This window comes from Haemorhous mexicanus, chromosome 23, assembly GCF_027477595.1.
Source record: "Haemorhous mexicanus isolate bHaeMex1 chromosome 23, bHaeMex1.pri, whole genome shotgun sequence".
Lineage (NCBI taxonomy): Eukaryota > Metazoa > Chordata > Aves > Passeriformes > Fringillidae > Haemorhous > Haemorhous mexicanus.
In genome coordinates, this window is record NC_082363.1 from 7,754,296 (window position 1) to 7,774,168 (window position 19,873).

The window sequence follows — 19,873 nt, forward strand, 5'->3', positions numbered from 1 at the left end:
TACTGAAATACAGAGGCCCCGCTATATGACACAATAGGTTCGACTCTTCAACGGCCCCTCGGAACGCTGTTCGGGAGACAGCCCGGGTGCAGGTGTGCGAGGCAGCGGGGAGAACCAGCGCTCCCCGGGGCTGGCCAGCGGCCGTCCGGCCCCGCAGCCGCCCTGAGGGACCGCGGCCCTCGCTGCGGGCCGGGGCGCGCGGCCTGCGGGAGGAGCGGGCGGAACTCGGGCGCTACCCGGGCCCGCCTGCCCGTTCCCGGCCAGGCTCCGACCCCGCTCTTCCCCCTCCGCCCGCCCGGCCCCGGCCCCCTCACCCCTCAGCCGGGCAGGCCGCGACAGGGCGGGCTCATCCCGCTCCTGCGGCGCCGCTTCCGCCGCGCCCGGGCCAATGAGCGCGAGCGGCCCCGCGGGCCCGGCCGAGGGCAGAGCGCGGGGACAGCGGGGACAGGGAACGGGGGTGAGCGGGGACGGGGAGCGGGCACAGCGGGGACAGGGAACGGGGGTGAGCGGGCACAGCGCGGGGCTGAGCGGGGCTCACCGGGGATGGGCGGCGGCGGCGGGGGTTGCTCGCTGGGCGAGGACCGGACCCCCGTGCAGGCCCGCGGGGGCGGAGAGCTGCGGAGGGTGTTAGTGAAGCGTCCAGAGACGCCCACATCATGCTGATATTCTCTCTATATATACCGATATATAAACATATTTGACAGATATTTGCCTCTGAAACATAAATGAGATTGAGCAAAGCATCCTTACCCGCTTATCCCCGGAAGGTGACTGGCACGTTGGGCTCCAGAGCCATCCCAAGACCTGCTGTAGGCATATTTTGGTGTCTTTTAGTGCAAGGTGAGTTTATGAGGCAATGATTGCCTGTTTCAGTAAACTGTAAAATTAGGAGCATGAAAGGGACACTTGACTAACTCCCAAAAAGGCACACTATATTTCCATCTTAAAATTTTCTTTTTTTGCACTTTTTTTTAAGGAAAAAATCAACCTTTTTCAGTTTTGCAGCATGTGTCACTCTGATGAAAGTAAGATTTGTGCATTACAAAGACAGTCTAATTCCTCTCCTCCCTGTTCCCATAGTAACTCTCCTAGCCGTGCCCCTGTGAAGGCTGCATTTCAAGTACCACCAGCCGTTCCACTGCTGAGCTACTCTGCAGTAATGAAGAGCATTTTAAAAGTTTGTGGAACTATTGAAAGCACAGAAAAGTACTAGCACTTACAAAATATGAAGCCTTGCAAGAGTTGCTTTTATCCGCGGGCTGTTTGATGTCAGGACACAGTTGCTGTTACAAGGTTTGGCTGTGATGGTGTCTCAGCGCTGTGGCTGCTGTGAACATCACTCGGCCTCTCTGTAAGGGAGACTCAATGTGAGGGTGGCCTCGTGGGATTTTTCCAGGTGGTGGTGTTGCTGTAGAAACAATGGCAGACAATTCTGTGCTCCTCAGGATGTCTCAGACATCTTGCAAACAGCAACAGCCCATTGCAGTTCTCCTTTGTTAGGCCAGATGTAGGAAAACATCTTGGCAAGCCAGAATATTTTGAGGAAAGAACACAGAAGCAAAAAGGTGTGTGAGGAGAAATTGAATGATAAATAGTGAGATTTCCTTATTTTCAGCAATTCTTAAGCTGCTTTCTGAAACTAAAGCTCAGAAGTAGAACAGATCTGTGGTATTTTTGAAAAGGGGAAAAACCCCAGTATTTAATTGCAGCTTTTACTAAACTTCTGTAATTTACTATTCTTATCTCACCTTTTCCACTGGTACACCTTACACTTCCTGCAACATCAAGCAGACTGATTTTTCTCATGTTTAGTCCATAGCACTCTCTTCCCACATATCTCACTGAATGATATAAATTACCCCCTTTACATGTTATATTTCAGAAAGTGTAAATAAGTCCCAAACGAAGAAATCTTGACACCGTTCTCCTCCAGAATTTAATACAATATAATATGTGACACAATCTTGGTTTTATAGATCATGCTGGAAAGGGTCACTGCAGTTTAGAGTAGCAAGACTAGGAGTGGTCACAGGATGTTCTATTTCTCCCTATAAGCACTAGAAGGAAGTTACTTAACAAGGAAGTTCCCTGCCCACATGTCCCTTGGCAGTTGATTGGCACTGGCATCTTAAAATGGTGCAAAGTTCTAATAAAGTTTGTCCTGCAATCAGGACAGATAATCTCTCCACATGAAGTTTAAAAGCATGAGCCGCTTTTCTTCAGAGTGGGCAGTACGCCGTCCTCTCTGGGCAAGAAGCCTCTTTGCAGTGATTTAATGTTTTGATTTCTTAGAAATTGGACAAAGAAGTGTCACATGAATAGTCACAGGCCAGTTTGATGGAAGAAAACTGCAGCATGAAATTGTATCTTCTGCTTATTTGTAGCACAAGTAAGTAACAATAACTCTTTCTTATCTCAACTCTTGTAGTGGCCGGCACCTGGCACCAGCATTGTCCACTTGGCTCCGTGTCTGTGAGCAATGGCCATGGAAGATCCTGACAGGAAGACTGAAGTGGTGCTGCTGGCCTGTGGGTCCTTCAATCCCATCACCAACATGCACCTGAGGCTCTTTGAGCTGGCTAAAGACTACTTCCATGAAACAGGTAGGATGGTTATTTATATCATTCAGAATAGCTTTGATAACCAGACACTTAAATGTTAAGGTGAATATTTTGTGTCTATGAATGCTTGTTTGACAGTGACAGATATTTTTGCAAATGCTAATTAGATATTGAAGCTGATATGTGTTTATGTCTTATACAAAACCATGTATACCATTATGAGAGAGAACTCATAAATGTGTTATTCGTTGCTGATTTTAATGAGCTAAAGCACAGGGTTTATAGTTTATAGAAATATATGTCTTTCTAATACATCTTACTAACTCCTTCATTGTGCTGCCCTGACAGTGCAGGAGTGTCCTGTATTTTTCCACAGGGCTGGCTATCAGCTGCCATTGCCCTGCATAATGGTTATGTCACAGGTTAAATACCACGCAGGGGAAGTAACATCTGCTCAACCACTTCTCATGTTCTCGTGTGATGTGTTTTTTTCCACAGGAAAATACAAAGTAATCAAAGGCATCATTTCACCGGTGGGTGATGCATATAAGAAGAAAGGTCTGATCAGTGCAAATCACCGAGTGACTATGGCAAAACTGGCTACAAAAAACTCAGATTGGGTGGAAGTTGATGATTGGGAAAGCTGCCAGAGCGAGTGGTTGGAAACACTCAAGGTTTTAAGGTATTCTTCAGCCAACCTGTAAAAAGTCTCATAAACCTATAGAAGGATTAAGAATGGTGTTAACTCTAACAAGTTGGGATAAATGCAGAAAGAGGTTCTTTGGTAGGTCATACTATACCAATTTTTTCCTATGTCTTTAAAATACCTAAAATACATCTGTTTTGCAGGTATCATCATCAAAAGCTTTTATCTGCCGATGTCACTAATAGTCTGCAGGATGCTGTACCCATAACAAAGCTGGGACGGAAGAGAAAACAGGAACAAAACAGGCATGAGCCCAATAAAAAGAAGAATCAGAGTCCGGTTGTAAAAAGTTAAGTCTGTTTGAAAATTAGATGATTAATGATCCTTGTTATTTCAAGAGAATTGCACCGATGAGTAACTTTTATGGTAGCTCTTGGTTCTGATGTCATTCAGTAACTTTATTCCCTTAGATTCCACAGCATAAGGCATTAGATCCCTTTAATAAAGGGACTACCATAACCTTTATTCAGAAAAATCCTGTATTATGGCTATTAATTATAAATTATGTACTCTGAATCTTTTTTAAAAATTTCATTCCATTGTCTCATATTAGCCAAAGACACAGAGAGACAGGGAGCCAAGAAATTAAATGTCCCTGTCAAGTTTGCTAAAATCTGCCTAGCCCCAAACCAAGCCCTATTTCTCATTTAGTTTTCTCTTTAAGGTGTCCCACAGGTTAAACTGCTTTGTGGAAGTGACATGCTGGAATCTTTTGGAGTCCCCAATCTGTGGAAGTTGGAGGACATCACTGAAATTGTGGAAAAACACGGCCTTGTGTGTATCAGTAGGGCTGGAAACAATGTTCAGAAATTCATCTACGAATCGGATATTTTGTGGAGACATAAGAATAACATTCACCTTGTGGAAGAATGGATCACAAATGATATTTCCTCCACCAAGATCCGGAGAGCCCTGCGGAGGGGCCAGAGCATTCGTTACCTGGTGCCTGACGCGGTGCGGGCGTACATCGAGAGGCACAGGCTGTACAGTGCCGAGAGCGAGGACAGGAACGCGGGGGCAGTCCTGGCTCCCTTACAGAAACACGCCAGCCACCCCAGGAGCTCACAGGCTCTGAACAACTGACTGACTGTCTGCTGTAAAAAAAACCATTTCGGTACAGGAAAGTGTGTTTTCTAGGGGCTGGCTGGGGGTTTTCCTTAGGTAAATAGTGGGCTAATTCCGGACATCTGTAGTCAGTAATGGGGCTTGGTGCAGTCAGTGATTGGACCTACACAACCTATTTCAAGTCCAGTAATAAGATTTTCACATTTTAATGTTTTGTCCCAGTGCACTGAAGTGAGTATAAGAATTCACATCGGTGTATGAAAATTGCGAACGTATAAGCAAAACAAATGAAAATGTTCTGATTAGTTTTAACTCAAACTGCTCTGCTATTTATAAAACAATAACACAAGTATTTTTAATAACTGACAGTGTCTTAATGAAGTTATCTGGTTTCAAGATGTACCATTTACTTACAGGAAATCTCTGTAAAATTTTCTTTCAATTGTCAACATGTGGTTCACCTCAAAAAAAGGATTTAGCTCTATCCTGGAAGGGAAGAGTTTCCTCCTGACTGAAGTGGTGCTAGGTATAGCACGCTTTGAGCTGCTTGCCTTTGAGATATGCAGCTGCCTGTTTGCTGTCATGCAGTTTGCTTCCAGAAATGTCTTGTACTTTACTTTTCCATTCATATTTCCAGGGCTATAGTGTTAAGCTCAGTATTGTTTCTGATGGAAGGACAAACCTACCTCAGGAGCTGGTTTAAAGCCATTGATTTAATAGATAGAAATTAATAATAGTGTCACTGCACTGATTCTGAGACACTTGTCCCTTTATTACAAATAATACATTGATTTCAAATAATAAAGTTTCTTTTACTTTTGAGCCATAAGTAGAATATAATTTTATATAGCCAGAATTGTTTTCTGTTACTAGAGAGAAAATGGTAGTATATCAATACTGATCATAAGAGAAATATTTTTCTTTTCTAGAAATCTGGTTTTGAATCTAACAGTGCATTGTGTATATTATATGAACATAAGCTAGAGAGGCACTGTGACTGTTGTGGTGATAGAATTCTACCTCCTTTTATTTGCTGCCATCTCGTTTTTGTTTGTATCATGTGCCTTATTAAGAATGCCAAGGTTTGCAGGCCACTTCTCATGAATCAACAACTCTTTGGAGGTCTTTATGTGAGGTTTAAGTGCTGATTTACAGAAAGAAGGACCACACCCTAGACTATCTGCATAATTTAAATTAAAATGTTATATCTGGACTTTGGCACAGGATTTACCAAGTACTGACTTCTCTTTGCTTGCAAGACTGTGGTATTGCAACAGTACTTTGCTACCATAACCTCAGAACACCAAATTGTGGGTGAAATGTTACTATTTGAGTGAAGAGGAAAGAGTAATTTTCATTTCTCAGTGTCATTCCTGTTTTCGTGTAGGTTAGAGAACAATATCCAGCTGCAAACAGGAAAGAAGCTTTGACGTCCTGAGTTCCTACTCATGTGATTCTGTGAGTCATATGGATCAAACTGCCAGCTCCAAAAATGGAGCTAAACTTTGGGGAAACTTCTCTGCAAAATATTGTCCTTCTTATTCAGCCTAACACAAGTCAGTAAATAAATAAATGTAGTAGGTACAGGTGTGTTTCCTCACATGTAAATCACTTATTTCCTCACTTCAAATTTTCTAAGTCCTTTCTCCTCAAAGTTCAGCATTTTTTATTCACTTTTCAAAACACATTGCTGGCTCATCAGGGATTTCTGTCACTTCTTTGCTGAAGGTGAAGTCCAACACTGAAGCTTATCTGCTGCATCATGCACTCTGCTGCCTGTGTTCTGCCACAAGATGTAGCATCTAATAAAGCATCAGTGGGAACAGCTCCTGTATCAGCTCTCCTTTATGTGTCAAGAACAGAAAGCAAAGGCAGGAGCTACATTTCCTATATACGCAAGATTACTTTTTGAATTCTGTTTACTACTCACTCCAGACATAAACCAACATGATATAATTCTTATCTCTGTGCCATAGGCATTGCTTTGAAATTTGTTGATATAATACAATCCACAGTTTAACAGTCAGTCTGTGTCTGTTCAAGTACAGCCTGTCTTTACAGGGGTACATCACCTTTTCAACAGATATTCTGGATTTCAGATCATAAAGCACAGATCTAATGAACTTGCAGGAAATCTTAGTAATGACAAAATCAGTCCCTCTAAAGTATACGAGATGGACAAAATGGTTTAAACCAGTTTTTGGCTTGCACTGTGGCTCTTGAGCTGTTAACATTTGCTCCACAGGGAGATTTCAGACACGGTGAACTTTTCCCTCCAGCACAGCTGAAGCCATTCTACAAATACCCTCTCACCCACTGGCTCAGCAGTAGCACCCTTCCCCTCCAGCAGAAAGGTCCTGGGATGTAATCCCACCCACAGGCTGCCCTATAAAAGGCCTAGCTAGAAAACTATGTTTGCATTTTTGACTGGATCTTTCTTCAACTGTCCGGCAATGCCTGTGGATTTCAGCGGAACCTGGAACCTTGTCAGCAATGACAATTTCGAGGGTTATATGGTGGCCTTAGGTAGGTGAAAATACCTGCTTCTGTCCTTCCTCCCTTCTTGCTTAAGGGTCTTGTTGAATTTTAAGGACTGCCCTTCATTTCACCCTATTTAAGGTATAGAATGCCTTTAAGAGAGCCTTGTTAATTCTTTCATTGCCTTTCCTCTGACAAAGGATGAGAACAGGCATTCAACTCTTATGAGTAAGTAGGGGGTAAAGTCTGAAACCAAGTTTGGGTGTCTCTCTGGGGGAAGCCAACTGTCTTCAGGAGTCTTCTGTCTGAAAGTCCTGGAAATGCTGCATAGGAATTGTACAACAATGGAATAAACTGGTTTTTAAAGAGTAAAAAGTACAAGAGGACAACTTTGTGTAACATGCAACTTTAAACAAAACAAGAGGTTCCAATAAAACAACAAAATGCTGTGTAGCAGTAAGGTCAAACTGCTGTAAGAAATGCTTCTGGTAGTAATAAAGGTTAATTCCTGGCTGCCAGAATGGCCGGTGATCAATACAACTCTGATGTTTTTGCCTTCTGTCCAAGGTATTGACTTTGCAACACGCAAAATAGCAAAAATGCTGAAGCCTCAGAAAGTGATCAAACAAGATGGTGATTCATTCCATATCCATACCACTAGCTCATTCAGAGATTATTTGCTTGAATTCAAAGTTGGAGAAGAGTTTGAGGAAGATAATAAAGGCTTGGATAACAGAAAATGCAAGGTAAGAAGGAATATATGAGGCTGGGGCAAAATTAAGATGCCATGATCAATCCAGATACTTGAGCTGAAATTGTTTCAAGAATAATATTTGTAGTGCAAGACAGCAGTAGGAGCCTGAGTTACAGACAAGGAGAGTCACTTTCACTCAGGGGTAATATCTAGATCCTCTTTTATCCAGGAAAATGCACATTTTCTGCAAGTATCTTGCAGAACTGAGACAGACTTGCAGAAACACCTTATTGTTCTCTGTTCTATAGAGCCTTGTTACCTGGGAAAATGACAAACTCGTCTGTGTCCAGACTGGTGAGAAGAAGAACAGGGGCTGGACTCACTGGCTCGAAGGGGATGACCTCCACCTGGTATTGACTTCAGATTTCCACTAATTATATCTCTGTATGGTGAAAATTAGATTTCTAATGTGGTCATGGTGTGCATCTTCTAGCTCTGTAGGATGTGTAATGGATGGTACATTGGGAGGGAGCACATTCTGCTTTGAAACAGCTTCATTGTTTCACTGTCACATGTAGTTAAATTTGGATGTTAAGTGTAAGTTATTAGCATGGCCAGGGTGGTGGTAAAGGATTTATGTTCAATTTTGGAAGCAGTTCCTTTGATTACTATTGATATCTATACTCTTGGGTTTTCTATTTGGTTGGTTTTTTTTTTTTTTTTTTTGGTAGGAGCTTCGTTGTGAGAATCAAGTCTGTAGACAGGTCTTCAAGAGAGCTTGAGTCTGCGTGGTGTGCTGGGTCCTGCCTGCGGGGACAGCTCTGCTCAGGAGCCTGGTGTCCAGTGAGGGCTCTGCGGACAAGAACTGACTCCTGGACCTGTTAACCTGAATGGTCTGAAGTTTCTGGCTCAGGAAATAAGTCTGCTGTTGCCAGTGTCAAAGATCTGATTTTTGCTAATAAATGCCTCAAACTAATCCTAAGTACCTTGTTTTTGAATATGTTTTTGGAAGAAAAAAAACCCAAAACATAAGTGATGAGCCTGGGTCTCTAGGTAATCAAAAGTCAATTAAAAGGAGAAAACCTGCCAATTCTAAGAGGCAAACAAAACAGGGGGGATGGGGTGCTGATTGAGAAGGGAAGATAAATAATAAATAATGATAAATAATCCAACAAAAGGTATGGATTTATTTTTCAGAATGCTTCTCTTTAAGGTGTAGACTACTACTTTACCTGCTTGTCTTTCATGCTGTAGTGTGAGGCACCATATTGTGCCAGAGCTGCTTTGTTCTCAAAAATAATTAAGTTGAGCTCACCAGAGGAAACAAACCTGTGGTCAAATCCCAGAACCATGAAGATGGGTCTGAGTGATCCACGAAGATTCCAGTCTGCAAAATAATTGAACTCTGTAAGCATATATACAGAGGGAAAATAGTGCTGCTTTAGCACAGCTTTGTTTGCATACAACTGCTAATTAGATTAAATGCTTTTCTTTATGACTGTGTGCAGTATTGGGTAGAAAAGTTTTTCTTGTGAGAACATGTAACTTATCAGATAAACTATGTAGTTACAAATTAAATGAGTTGCTGCATATTCTTCGTTGCATATTCTTGAAGAACTGTAGCTTAAGCTTAGTAACTTAATTACTTCATATGAAAAAAATAGTCCCTGACATTTTGAAACAAGTAGCACCACCTTTCTGATACTTCTTATCCGTTCAAAATGCTTTCAGCCACCGTCCGAGTCAGACAAAAATCTGTTGAAGCTTGGAGGGATCTTGGTTAGATTGGCGCCCTCCCCTAACTACTAGACTGGTGTAAATTTAAGCTGGTTTCCAAAATAAAAAGAAAAGGACTAATAGCCTTTATACAGTTAGGGAAATGTGGGGCCCAGCAGTAAAATGCCTGGTGTTTATGCTGTGGATCCTGACAGCGTCTTCCTACTGGAACTGAGAGGTTTCGTTCGCTTGAAAAGAAAATTGCTGTTAGGGGGTTATGTTAGCAGAAATCACAAACTGGGGCAGCAGCCCCGCTCACATCCCTTAACAAAATGCAGCATCAGGCAGTTTTCTGCGCCACCGGATGGCGCCTCTGCAGCGGGCTACTCCTTCACGGGGCCGGGCAGGTTCTCAGCCGAGGGTTCAGGGGTTAAACACCAGATACTCTCAAACCGCTTCCAAGCTGCGCTCTCCAGCAAAACCGCTGTGAGAGGCAATACAGAAAGGCAGTAATGACCTTGAAGGACGAGAACAGAGCTCCCCAGAGAAGCACTTGAAGGGTTTTATTCAAAGGTGTTTCAGACCACTTCAATTATCGTTAAAAAAATCCCAAGGAGATAAACACAAAATGAAGTGTAATCTAAAAATCAAAGGTAACAATGCACCTCTATTCTATAAAAAGACTGGCAATATATATTATGATCCAAGTATTGGCTTCCTTTCTGAGCACTCTGGTTAAGTCATCAAAATATTTTGTTAAAAAAAAATTTAGATCAATAAAGTACATTAAAGATGTATGTGAAAACATAAGGCCAGATAGCCTGCCTCCTCTCTGCATTTAAAAAATGGATCAATTCTACTGCTATATAATTTTTTGCAGTGTGTATGAAAATATGTCCTAATAGCTCATACGGATCAGTTTAGTTCCATCTTAAGAACATCCAGCTTTCACAGGATTCTTTCCCTTGCTGACTCAAATCACACTGCCCCATGCAGGGCTCGTTGTTCTGGTCATATTATTAGTGACTGTTCATCCTGAGCTAAAAACTTGCTGATGCAACCCTCAATTCGTTTATCCTTTGCCAAAAGAACAACTTTAAAATATCCTTTTCTCTTTCATCTACGTGTATTATAACTCAAAGAAGATGAGGTGGGGGTGAGCCTCCTATGTACTTACATGTAATCTGGCCGTTTTTTTCTCTGGCTGAGATTCCCTTCGAGTGTGAGGGAAAAGATGAATATCTTCCAGAAATATAGTATTTTGTGGTATAATGAGGGAATTAGGTGCGGAAAAGTTTGTAATGAGGAAAAATAAATACTTCATGTTCAAACTACTTAGAAAAGGCCGAGACCAAGCGCTCACTGGGGCCTTGGCATCTTGTTTTTCCCTTGGTACGTTACTCAGCTCGCAATAATTAGATCTAGATCCTGTGAATCCTCAATCACCCGTCACTGAGAAGGGGTTAATATTTACGGGCCCATTGGAGAGGGAAGGCTTCAGCCCCCCTCCCTGGGGTCGCGGCGCCCCTGAGCGGCAGCCGTCCCCTTCCGGACCTTGTTCCGGGCCCTGTTCCCGTTCCCGCCTCCCCGGGCCCCTCACGAGCCCCGGGCCCGCCTTTCCCGGGCCCCGCCCAGGCCCCGCTCCTCCCGCCCCCTGGTCCGCTGCCATTGGCCGGCGCGGCGCGCGCGCGGCCCCGGCGTGCTCCGCCCCCCGCGGATCACGTGATCCCCAAGATGGCCGCCGCCGCCCTGTTGTTTTGATGAATAATCTCTGCGCGGGGCAGCGGCCGCGGGCGGGCGGGGGCCGGGGTCGGGAGCTCTGAGGGGCGCGGGGGCACCGGGAGGCCAGCTTCCCCTCGGCCGCGGCGGCAGCTGAGGCGCAGGTGGGCGGCGGGGAGCGGGCCGGGGGCGGCGGTGCTGCCGGCGGGCGAGGCGCGGCGCGGTCGCCCCGGTGATGCCCTTGTGAGGCGGCCCGGGGGGCAGCGGCGGCAGGAGAGCGCTGCCTCGGAGCGGCCCCGCGGCGGGGCGGAGGAACGCGCCTCTCCTCCGGGCACCATTAAGAGGAAGGCGATGGAGGAGCTGAGCGCGGACGAGGTGAGTGCGCGGGGCCGGGGCCTGAGGGGGCGGGTGGGCCGGCGGGGAGGGGGCGCCGGGCTGTGCTGGGCCCGGCTCGGGCCCGAGGGTGGGCAGGGAACCGTCTTGAAGAGCTCTGCCTTCGCCCCGTGTCTGTGCTCGGTGTTTTTCCCCTTCCTCCTGTCCCCGGGCTGTCCCTGACCCGCGACCCCCCGGCTCGGCCTCGGGGTTGGGTTGCTGCTCTCCTGGTTAATTGTTTATTCTCTGCTTCCATCTGCTAGGTAGCCTTTGTCTGCAGCGTGTTCCCTCTCTGTGTCGATTCTAGGCGTTTACGTGTTCTTTGTGTGTGATTTTAAACACCCAGCCTTTTAACATAGTAAAACACTTGAAATTTTGCTTCCTTAGACTCTTTGCTGAGAAGCAAGATGGGTGTGTTCGTGGTCTTATATTTAGTATCATTTCTTCTTGAAGCAGCTTGAATCAGGCTTGTCAGTTTTCCACTGTTTCCTTTGATTTTTTTTTAATTTATTCAAGCTCTTCATCTTTCACTGAAGAATTCTAGCGTTATGCTGTAGTTGGCAAACATCTATAATGTATATATTCTATTCACATAGAATAAGGTGAACTATTCCTTGTTTCTTTTTTTTTAATGGATGCTGCTTCCCTTGTTTTTTAATATAGAATAAGGTCTTAAACTTTGCCCATATATTAGAGGATTTTCAAATTAATTATTTGGGTTATTATAGCAGGATCCAGGGAGTTTCCCACTGATCCTGTGTAATCCTGAAATCAAAATGTATTGTACTGGACCTGCTGCAATACAGGCCCAGTGCTGTACTTATATTCCAGGGAGGATCAAAAGAAGTTATTTTTATTCTGTCCATATCTTATAGTGGGATTGTAGGGCAGGGTGGCTGCTGTTGTCACTCAGATTTGTATTCCAAAAAGTTGGGATGTTTTTGATGATGCTGTCTGTCACGATTTAGCAATCCTGCTGTGTTGCATCATGGTCTAGGAGAAAATGCTTTGTGCTGTTTACTTGATGGTGGTCCTCATACTCTGTGGAAGCACTGAGAAAAGGAGAACAGTTCCCGTGCTGGGAGGAGTGGGATGGGACACTGGCAGTGTAAGTCTGCTGTGAGAAAGGATCTCCAGTTTTACGGGTGTACTTCGTGAGTGCTTTGTTTACATGCAGCTCTTCTCGTTGTTAAACTGCCCTGATCCTGAGGTGTTTTATGATTAATTTCAGGATTATTTAACCTATGTAGGCGTATTTGTGTCACTGCCTCAGCACATTACTGACATCATCAAAACCACTGCATCATGGATCTGAGGCTGCAGGAAAGGAGTTCTCCAGTGAGGACTCATCCACCTTTTTTGGCCAAATGTTTGTCTCGAGCGACTTTTCCACGTCCTTCTTGTCCAGTTCAGCAAGGACCAAACCAAATGGTCTTTTAGGTGATTGCTTGTGACAATCTTGTATCATTTTAACGGAGTCACGGTGTCACTTCTTGTTATTAATGGATTGCTCACTGAAAAGTCAGAGCCAAGTTGATTTTAATTTTCCTCCACATCTCCACTTTGCTGTTACTTGGCACGGTGGGCCTGGATGAGATTATATTGAAAAATAACCTTCTGAAATTTACTTTATGTGATTTCTTCAGATTCGGACTTTTTTTCAGGCAATGACTGAAGGTGAAAAAATACTTAACGGAAGTTTAATTGCAAGGCTCTTACAGATAAGGTTATCTTCTGTTATCAAACCATAATTAAATATAACACTAACGGGCTGCAGCTTAAAAAGAGGAGATACACAATTGATCATTTATATATTTTAGTTTCAAGAAGTTATTTTCCAGCCAAACGTGGCATAAAGTGGGAAAGAATAATGTGAGCTTGTCATCTTCCAACATGTACGTGGTGTTTGAGTAGCATTTTCTGAGAACATGGCCACTGTGACCAGAAAAATGAAGCATTTTTTAAACCAGTTTAACATGCTCTAACGAATACAAGAAAAATAAAGCTATCAATTCAAATTACCCTTTATTGTACAAATTTGGGACTCTTTTACATTATGGTTGAATAGGGAATTTCTTTACAGTCTAACTAAGCAGTTGCTACTCTAGCAGATACTGATACTTTTTTTTTTTTGACTAGGAATGTGTGGGCCTGAGGGACTGGTCTTCCTGGTTGTATCTTTATTACCTGGTGCCAAATTAAATTGCCAGTCAATCTTTAGCAGGGTGCTCTTTTTACATTTTTTGTTGTGGTGCATGCAGCTAACAGCTTTTAAGAAGTCCATTTAGATCAAAAATGTATTTCTGAAAACTGCTATTTATAGGTGTAGTCCAAATGTGTCCAGCAAAAACTGTACTATACTGTACTAGTTAAAAAGCAATGTGCTCTTCCCATTCAGCCAATTAGTTTTTTTTTTTTTAATTAGGCTTTTAAACTGTGTGTTCTGGAGCTGTGCTCTGCAGGGAAGATGGTCTGTGGAGCAAGCAATGCCCATGTAGTAGTTCGGACAGAAAACCTTGTCACTATTAGGTAACACAATGACACATAACAGCTTTGTCATGTGTCACCGGCTCAGATCTCAAATCAAGGGTTGGGGATTATTCAAATGCCCCAAACTTCCCTAAAACATTATTTGAGACCCCCAGCTTTGTGCTGCTGGGTGGTAATTTGGGGAGTCATTCAGTCTGGAATGGGAACAGGTTATTGGAGGGAACTCCCACGCTTCTGAGGAGGGATTTGTGTGCAGGGGTCTCAATTGTTCCTTGTGTTGTGCAAACAACCTGTGTCTTCTGAGTCCCCAGCTGTGCCCATCTCCCCTCCTCTCCCTGCTGTTCAGCCTGAAGATACAGGGAATGAACTGGAGAGAATGTGTCCACCAATTTTATGCCATCTTTTCAAACTTGGCCTGTACTTGGCCTTTTTAGCATAGTATTTCTCCTCTTTTGTCTCTTACTTAAAACTTCCTAGTCTTCAGATCAATTCAGATTCCTGTAATAATTTTATATAAACCTGGAGGAATATGACAGCTTGAGGTATTCAAGAACCAGGTCTGGTCCTTCAACATGTGCTCCATGTACCCTCAGTTGTGAAAGCTGTAGCTGTCAGTGGTAAAAATACTCACAGTTTGTTTATATTTTAACATTACTTTGTTCAGCAGTGAGGAAGGCGATTGTAATTTACCCATCATCCTTAAAGGGGCAGGGAAAAATATTGTATTCGTTTTTATTGCAATCTCTTAACTCAAAGCAGCCCAGTGTCTGAGCAGATTTCTTGTTCTAGGCCCTCTTCAGACTGTTTTGCAGGGCAGGTACCAGTCTGGGGGACTGGTCCCTGAGAAAGGCGGGTGCTTGATGGACTGAGAGTGACAAATACAAGGCAGAAGATTTGTCTGGGTGTCCTCCTGTTTCAGCAGTGCTGGCTGCAGGTGGATTTGCTGTAACTTGGGCATGGATCTTGCCTAGCCAGGGAAGGGAAGGAATGCCAAGTGCCACTAGTGTCCTCAATTATCTGCCTGACACAGAGAGGATGAAGAGGGGACCTTGTTTGAGTAATCAATTGGACTATACTTGTGATTTAATTAATAAATGTATTGGTTATCATCTCTGCCTTTTTCTCCTCACATATCTCCTTCCTTACATCTGATTTCAAACTAGCTAGCAAGCATTAATGTGAACAGTTATGGAAGAGTTCCATATCACATTAATTGTATAAAAAACAAGAAAAAGAAAGCATCTTTCTCCTTCAGACACTGGTGCATATATGGAGTGTTTGTGTGTGCATTTGTTGTATTTGTGAGCTGTGAACACTTAATTTGGATTCAGATATGGGGACATTTAGCTGACATTTTCTCAGTTATACCTTTGAGGGCTGAGGTAGTTCTGGAGTTTTTTCAGATAAGCACTTAGATGAAAAACTGAAAAATTGAAATATGAGGTACAAATGAAGAAGGGGGAGACCCTAATATGTATTACTTTTACTTAAAGGCAAAGCTGAACAATTTATTGCTGCATTAAGGTCCCCTATTTTGCTTGACAAGGAGGAAGGATTAGAGATTCTATTCATAGCTATTTTTTTTGAGTCTTAAAAAAAATTTAGCTGCCTTCCATGTTCGTGTGGTGACACCTGTCGTGGATGGAGATGTCATTCCAGACACTGTTTTCCCACAGTTTTTGAAGTCTGATTTAATTTGATCTGTTCTTCTTCCTGTTGGAGTAGATTTCACAGGCCATTAAATGATACAGCAATGTAGTGTAGACATTGACTTGACACAAATCTTTTGTTCACTCTTTCAGTTGCCTGGCAGTTCTTTAGGACTATGAGCAGAAATGAAAACTTTTAAGTTGTGTGCAATGCTTGAGTGTCATAATACAAAGAGAATAACAGGATTGCTGATTTTTTGCAGGGAGCTGACATCCTCAGATATGCTTTTATTTTGGGCCTATTTCAAGCCAAAGATGTAAGCTTTGGGCACAGATCCTGTAAGGCAGCCTGTGATAATAAATAATTTATTTTCTAATTTTTGTTTGTGTGAAGCTTAAAGCATATAAATCTAGTTTCATGTTTCTCATGTATAGTATTAGTGTTGTGTGATCACATATCGGTTTTAATAAGCAGATTAGTAACAGTTTTCTCTAGTTGGATTTTGAAGGCAGATGCTTCTCTGTCTTAAAAGGAACATGCAAAAACTCTTTTTAAAATTCTTTGTGATGGAATGCCTCTAGGTGATAAGAGGATGTTTTTTACTCTGTCTTTACTTGTCTAGGTGCTTCTGTCCAGCACAAAGGATGCATATTTTTGGTGTTGCAGTTCTGTTTTGGGTTAATTTGGACAGTGTTGGTCTTGAATAACTTTCAACTGGACCTTTTTAGCATGGGTGTTTTAGTATCATGTAGTGTGAAGTTAAAGCAAAGGTCACATTCATGTTGTCCCTTTTATCACATCAACGTGGTTTGTCAAATGCCAAAATAAATGGGGAGGAGTATTGCAGGTTTTGAAACTGCTGAGCAGTAAATGTTAAACTGGTCTTGCACAACCCCTCGAGGGACAAGCACAGCGTTCCCAGTGCAAATGGTTTTCCAAGGCAGCAAACACATACTTAAAGTTTGAACACGGAGGGTACTGTGTGCTGTGACACAGAGCAGTGGAAGGGCAGCCAGCCCAGCTCCACTGAGCAGGCTTCAGGTAAGGCTGCAGTGTTTGCCTTTGCAGGAGACAGGGGGGTTCACTGGGCTCCTCTCCCTGGCAGAGGGGATCAGTGGGATTCCCTCTGACAGAGGGGTTCAGTGGGCTCCTCTCTCTGACAGAGGGGTTCACTCGCTCCTCTCTCTGACAGAGGGGTTCACTGGGCTCCTCTCCCTGGCAGGGGAGTTCACTGGGCTCCTCTCTCTGACAGAGGGGTTCACTGGGCTCCTCTCTCTGACAGAGGGGTTCAGTGGGCTCCTCTCTCTGGCAGAGGGGATCAGTGGGATTCCCTCTGACAGGGGGGTTCAGTGGGATTCCCTCTGACAGAGGGGTTCAGTGGGCTCCTCTCTCTGACAGAGGGGTTCACTCGCTCCTCTCTCTGGCAGAGGGGATCAGTGGGATTCCCTCTGACAGAGGGGTTCACTGGGCTCCTCTCTCTGGCAGAGGGGATCAGTGGGATTCCCTCTGACAGGGGGGTTCACTCGCTCCTCTCTCTGGCAGAGGGGTTCAGTGGGATTCCCTCTGACAGGGGGGTTCACTCGCTCCTCTCTCTGGCAGAGGGGTTCAGTGGGATTCCCTCTGACAGAGGGGATCAGTGGGATTCCCTCTGACAGGGGGGTTCACTCGCTGCTCTCCCTGACAGAGGGGATCAGTGGGATTCCCTCTGACAGAGGGGATCAGTGGGATTCCCTCTGACAGGGGGGTTTACTCGCTGCTCTCCCTGACAGAGGGGCTCACTCGCTGCTCTCCCTGCAGATCCGGCGGAGGCGCCTGGCGCGGCTGGCGGGAGGCTCCTCGTCCCAGCCCACCACCCCGCTGACGTCCCCGCAGAGAGAGACCCCGCCGGGCGCAGCCCCAGCGCCGGGGCCCTCGCACAGCCTGGGCCTCAATGTGCACAGCATGACCCCAGCTACCTCTCCCATCGGGGCATCAGGTAGGCTGGCAGCTCCTGGGTGCTCCTCGTGTGTCTGTGCACTTTCCTTACTCAGCTCCTCACTGTGCAACCTACACCAAGTAATAAATGGTTTTCCATTTATTCCATTTACAGTTGTTTTCCAGGTGTGTGTGAACTCATGATATTTATAATATGGGTTTCCAAAGCTTAAAAAAGTTCATAATAAAGTTTATTATTACACAATATTATGGAAAAGATGTGTCAAGGAGACAGGAAAATCCCTTTCAAGTCTTGCAACACAGTCTCTATTGATTGGTTTCTAGGTACCTTCTAGCAATCAGTGTCAAGTTAATTTTTGATCTTTGGTTGCAAGCAATCAGCAGAATTAAAAATAGCAAGCTGTGACTGGACATTGTCAGTGTAAGAATAAAGTATTTGCTTTCTGCTTTGTATTACTTTGCCAATTTCACTATTTACTGGAGGGAATACAAGCAGGATATTTACAAATTGTATTAATTTCAGAAGATGCAACAAATAACTGATCTGTTAAAATCATACAAATGCAGCAAGCAGGGGAAGTTGGGAGGGTTGCTCTTTAGAGAGGGGAAGACAAAATTCATGTATTTAACCTGACAGAAATTAATTTTGATTTCAAATTATCTGACTTAGAAATCAGGATAAATTGACGTTTTTTCCAGTATTGTGATCTTTATCTGAAGACTGAAATTGTTTTGCATGTTGTGTTACAAAGCTTAGAGGTTCTCAATACCATCCCAAAGCAAATGTAAAGATGGTTGTAACCAGGTTTCCAATATGATTTCTAACAGGCTAATAAAAATAACATTTTTCCAATGGTCTTTGATGAGCTTGCAGAATTCATTAACATTTACCTATTTGCTTCTTGAATTTTCTGATTTTCCCTTTGGCAATTACAAGCTTAAATCTTGTAGTTTAATTACAGTGCTGTTCAGAAATACCTAGAAGTGACTTCTTCCTGCTTGTTTTGTTTCCTTACATCCAGAGCAGGACAGAGAAAAGCTATCAAAAGCATTTCCTGAGATAAACTCGTTGCAGATGGAATTTAACACTCTGTATTGTCCTCATGATTAAAGGCAGCAACCCAGAGGTGGAGGTGACTTCTTTTTCTTAAGAACGGTGCAGAGTTCACTCGCTGTGTTCCCTCAGCCTGTGGGTACATGACTGGTTTAATCCATCTGAGGTCTGACTCCTGCTGAAAGGAGCAGTTGTTCCTCTGCTGTCTGTGGCAGCTGTGTGATGAGGGAGATCGTGGGCTTAATACAAGTGAAAACTAACCCAGGAAAAGTAAATGTTTAATTTCCAAACAGAAGAGGTCCTGATCCATCCTAGGGCACAACTGGATAAACAGTACTGGCAGCAGAGCAGGAGGTGTGGAAGTGTGTACCTGGAGGTAGACGTGCTCAGATATTGGCAGGTTTATTGAGGTTTATTAAGATTTGAAGTGCTCAGGCAGTGAGGACTGTGGAGATTTCTGTTTTGAGAATTCCCCAGGACAGTGCCTGACTGTACTGACTGGATTGGCTGATGACCCAAAGCAGGAGTTTCTAGTGTTTGCTTCCTACAGTGCCATTTGTGCAGCTGTTTAATAATGTGCTACTTTTTCACATCAGGGTAAGAGCTTTGGTTAAATTGGGGAATGGATCAGGAAAAAAATATTCATAACACATAACAGTTTATCTTGTGTGTTTATGTAGCATAAATGAAGACTCAGCTAATGCTGTGTGGTTTGCAGCAGTTCCTTTCAGCAGCTGACCAAAGTGACTGCAGAGGATTTTAATTCATTTGGACACACAGAGAGCAGCTCCAGCAGAATAGTGTCCTTGTAAGCATCCATTGTTCTAAGGAGTTGCCTGTCATGGTGAGATCAGATGTAGGAATCAATTTCTTGGAAAATATCATAATTTTGTATGTATTTTGAAAAAACCTTAGAAAACCTAAAACCAGTGTTATCAGTGACAACTGGAACTTTAGGTGTCAGGTGTTTTATTGTGTACCTGATCTAGCAAAGCAGAGCTGCAAGTAAATTCTGGAAGATCTGTATGAAAAGATGGCAGGTTGAGGAGGGCTGTTAATAAATGCTGCAGCATCACTGTTAAAGTACATTTTCCTGGCTATAAGAGTAAGACCCCAAGGGAATGCAGAACAATGCAGTCCTTTGCCCTGGTGGGCCCTGTTTGCTCTGGTCTCTTTTGTCCATTGACTTAGCTAGATTTTCCTTGGGAAGAGGGAGGAGGAGAGATGAAGAACTCAAGGAATATTTGTTGCCCCTTTATAACTGCCGATATAACTCCATTATAATTGCTCAGTGTCAAGTCCTGTTCTGATAGGACAGTCTTTAAAGGGGCTCTGACAATGTCTTAAGGTAGTGAACACAGCAACCTTGTAATAGATCAGTTGTTATAGGAGTGAATCTCTGAGCACTTCATGGATGCAAGTTTATCTTTGTT

General features: G+C 43.7%; 4 protein-coding genes across 10 annotated transcripts in view; 3 read left to right on the plus strand and 1 right to left on the minus strand.

The window, feature by feature from the left end:
• The window catches only part of LOC132337795 (protein LZIC), a 32,897-nt gene extending 32,501 nt beyond the window's left edge, over window positions 1-396 (minus strand). The window contains exon 1 of one of the 2 annotated variants that reach the window (XM_059866687.1): window positions 315-396. The gene's annotated coding sequence lies outside the window, so the exon portion shown is untranslated. Of the gene's footprint in view, window positions 1-3; window positions 144-314 lie in introns of those variants that run through there. The other variant, XM_059866688.1, reaches the window with a different exon arrangement.
• NMNAT1 (nicotinamide nucleotide adenylyltransferase 1) lies at window positions 74-6,159 on the plus strand. 4 transcript variants are annotated; one of them, XM_059866697.1, is made up of 7 exons: window positions 354-457; window positions 705-840; window positions 2,429-2,603; window positions 3,060-3,243; window positions 3,411-3,556; window positions 3,932-4,381; window positions 5,720-6,159. In XM_059866697.1, the coding sequence occupies exons 3-6, from the start codon at window positions 2,480-2,482 to the stop codon at window positions 4,348-4,350; spliced, it is 873 nt and encodes a 290-aa protein (XP_059722680.1). In that variant the 5' UTR covers window positions 354-457; window positions 705-840; window positions 2,429-2,479; the 3' UTR covers window positions 4,351-4,381; window positions 5,720-6,159. The 4 variants fall into 4 exon arrangements, with proteins under 4 accessions (XP_059722679.1, XP_059722680.1, XP_059722677.1 ...); XM_059866696.1 differs by lacking the exon at window positions 354-457 and adding an exon at window positions 74-92 and having other exon boundaries at window positions 3,932-6,159; XM_059866694.1 differs by having other exon boundaries at window positions 3,932-6,159.
• A 152-nt stretch (window positions 6,160-6,311) lies between these two features.
• RBP7 (retinol binding protein 7) lies at window positions 6,312-8,486 on the plus strand. Its single transcript, XM_059866698.1, has 4 exons — window positions 6,312-6,858; window positions 7,378-7,556; window positions 7,813-7,914; window positions 8,236-8,486. The coding sequence occupies exons 1-4, from the start codon at window positions 6,744-6,746 to the stop codon at window positions 8,284-8,286; spliced, it is 447 nt and encodes a 148-aa protein (XP_059722681.1). The 5' UTR covers window positions 6,312-6,743; the 3' UTR covers window positions 8,287-8,486.
• Window positions 8,487-11,135: 2,649 nt separating this feature from the next.
• UBE4B (ubiquitination factor E4B) overlaps window positions 11,136-19,873 on the plus strand; it is a 33,718-nt gene continuing 24,980 nt past the window's right edge. The window contains exons 1-2 of one of the 3 annotated variants that reach the window (XM_059866469.1): window positions 11,136-11,314; window positions 17,249-17,426. In XM_059866469.1, coding sequence (XP_059722452.1) covers window positions 11,291-11,314; window positions 17,249-17,426 — 202 coding nt within the window. In that variant the 5' untranslated portion in view covers window positions 11,136-11,290. Of the gene's footprint in view, window positions 11,315-16,375; window positions 16,493-17,248; window positions 17,427-19,873 lie in introns of those variants that run through there. The other 2 variants (XM_059866467.1, XM_059866468.1) reach the window with 2 other exon arrangements.

Coding starts and splice junctions, on each gene's coding strand:
- NMNAT1 (XM_059866696.1), top strand. CDS start 2,480: ATGGCCATGGAAGATCCTGACAGGAAGACTGAAGTGGTGCTGCTGGCC. Junction 2,604..3,059: donor AGACTACTTCCATGAAACAG/GTAGGATGGTTA, acceptor TTTTTTCCACAG/GAAAATACAAAGTAATCAAA. Junction 3,244..3,410: donor GAAACACTCAAGGTTTTAAG/GTATTCTTCAGC, acceptor TCTGTTTTGCAG/GTATCATCATCAAAAGCTTT.
- RBP7 (XM_059866698.1), top strand. CDS start 6,744: ATGTTTGCATTTTTGACTGGATCTTTCTTCAACTGTCCGGCAATGCCT. Junction 7,557..7,812: donor TGGATAACAGAAAATGCAAG/GTAAGAAGGAAT, acceptor TCTGTTCTATAG/AGCCTTGTTACCTGGGAAAA. Junction 7,915..8,235: donor AAGGGGATGACCTCCACCTG/GTATTGACTTCA, acceptor TTTTTTTGGTAG/GAGCTTCGTTGTGAGAATCA.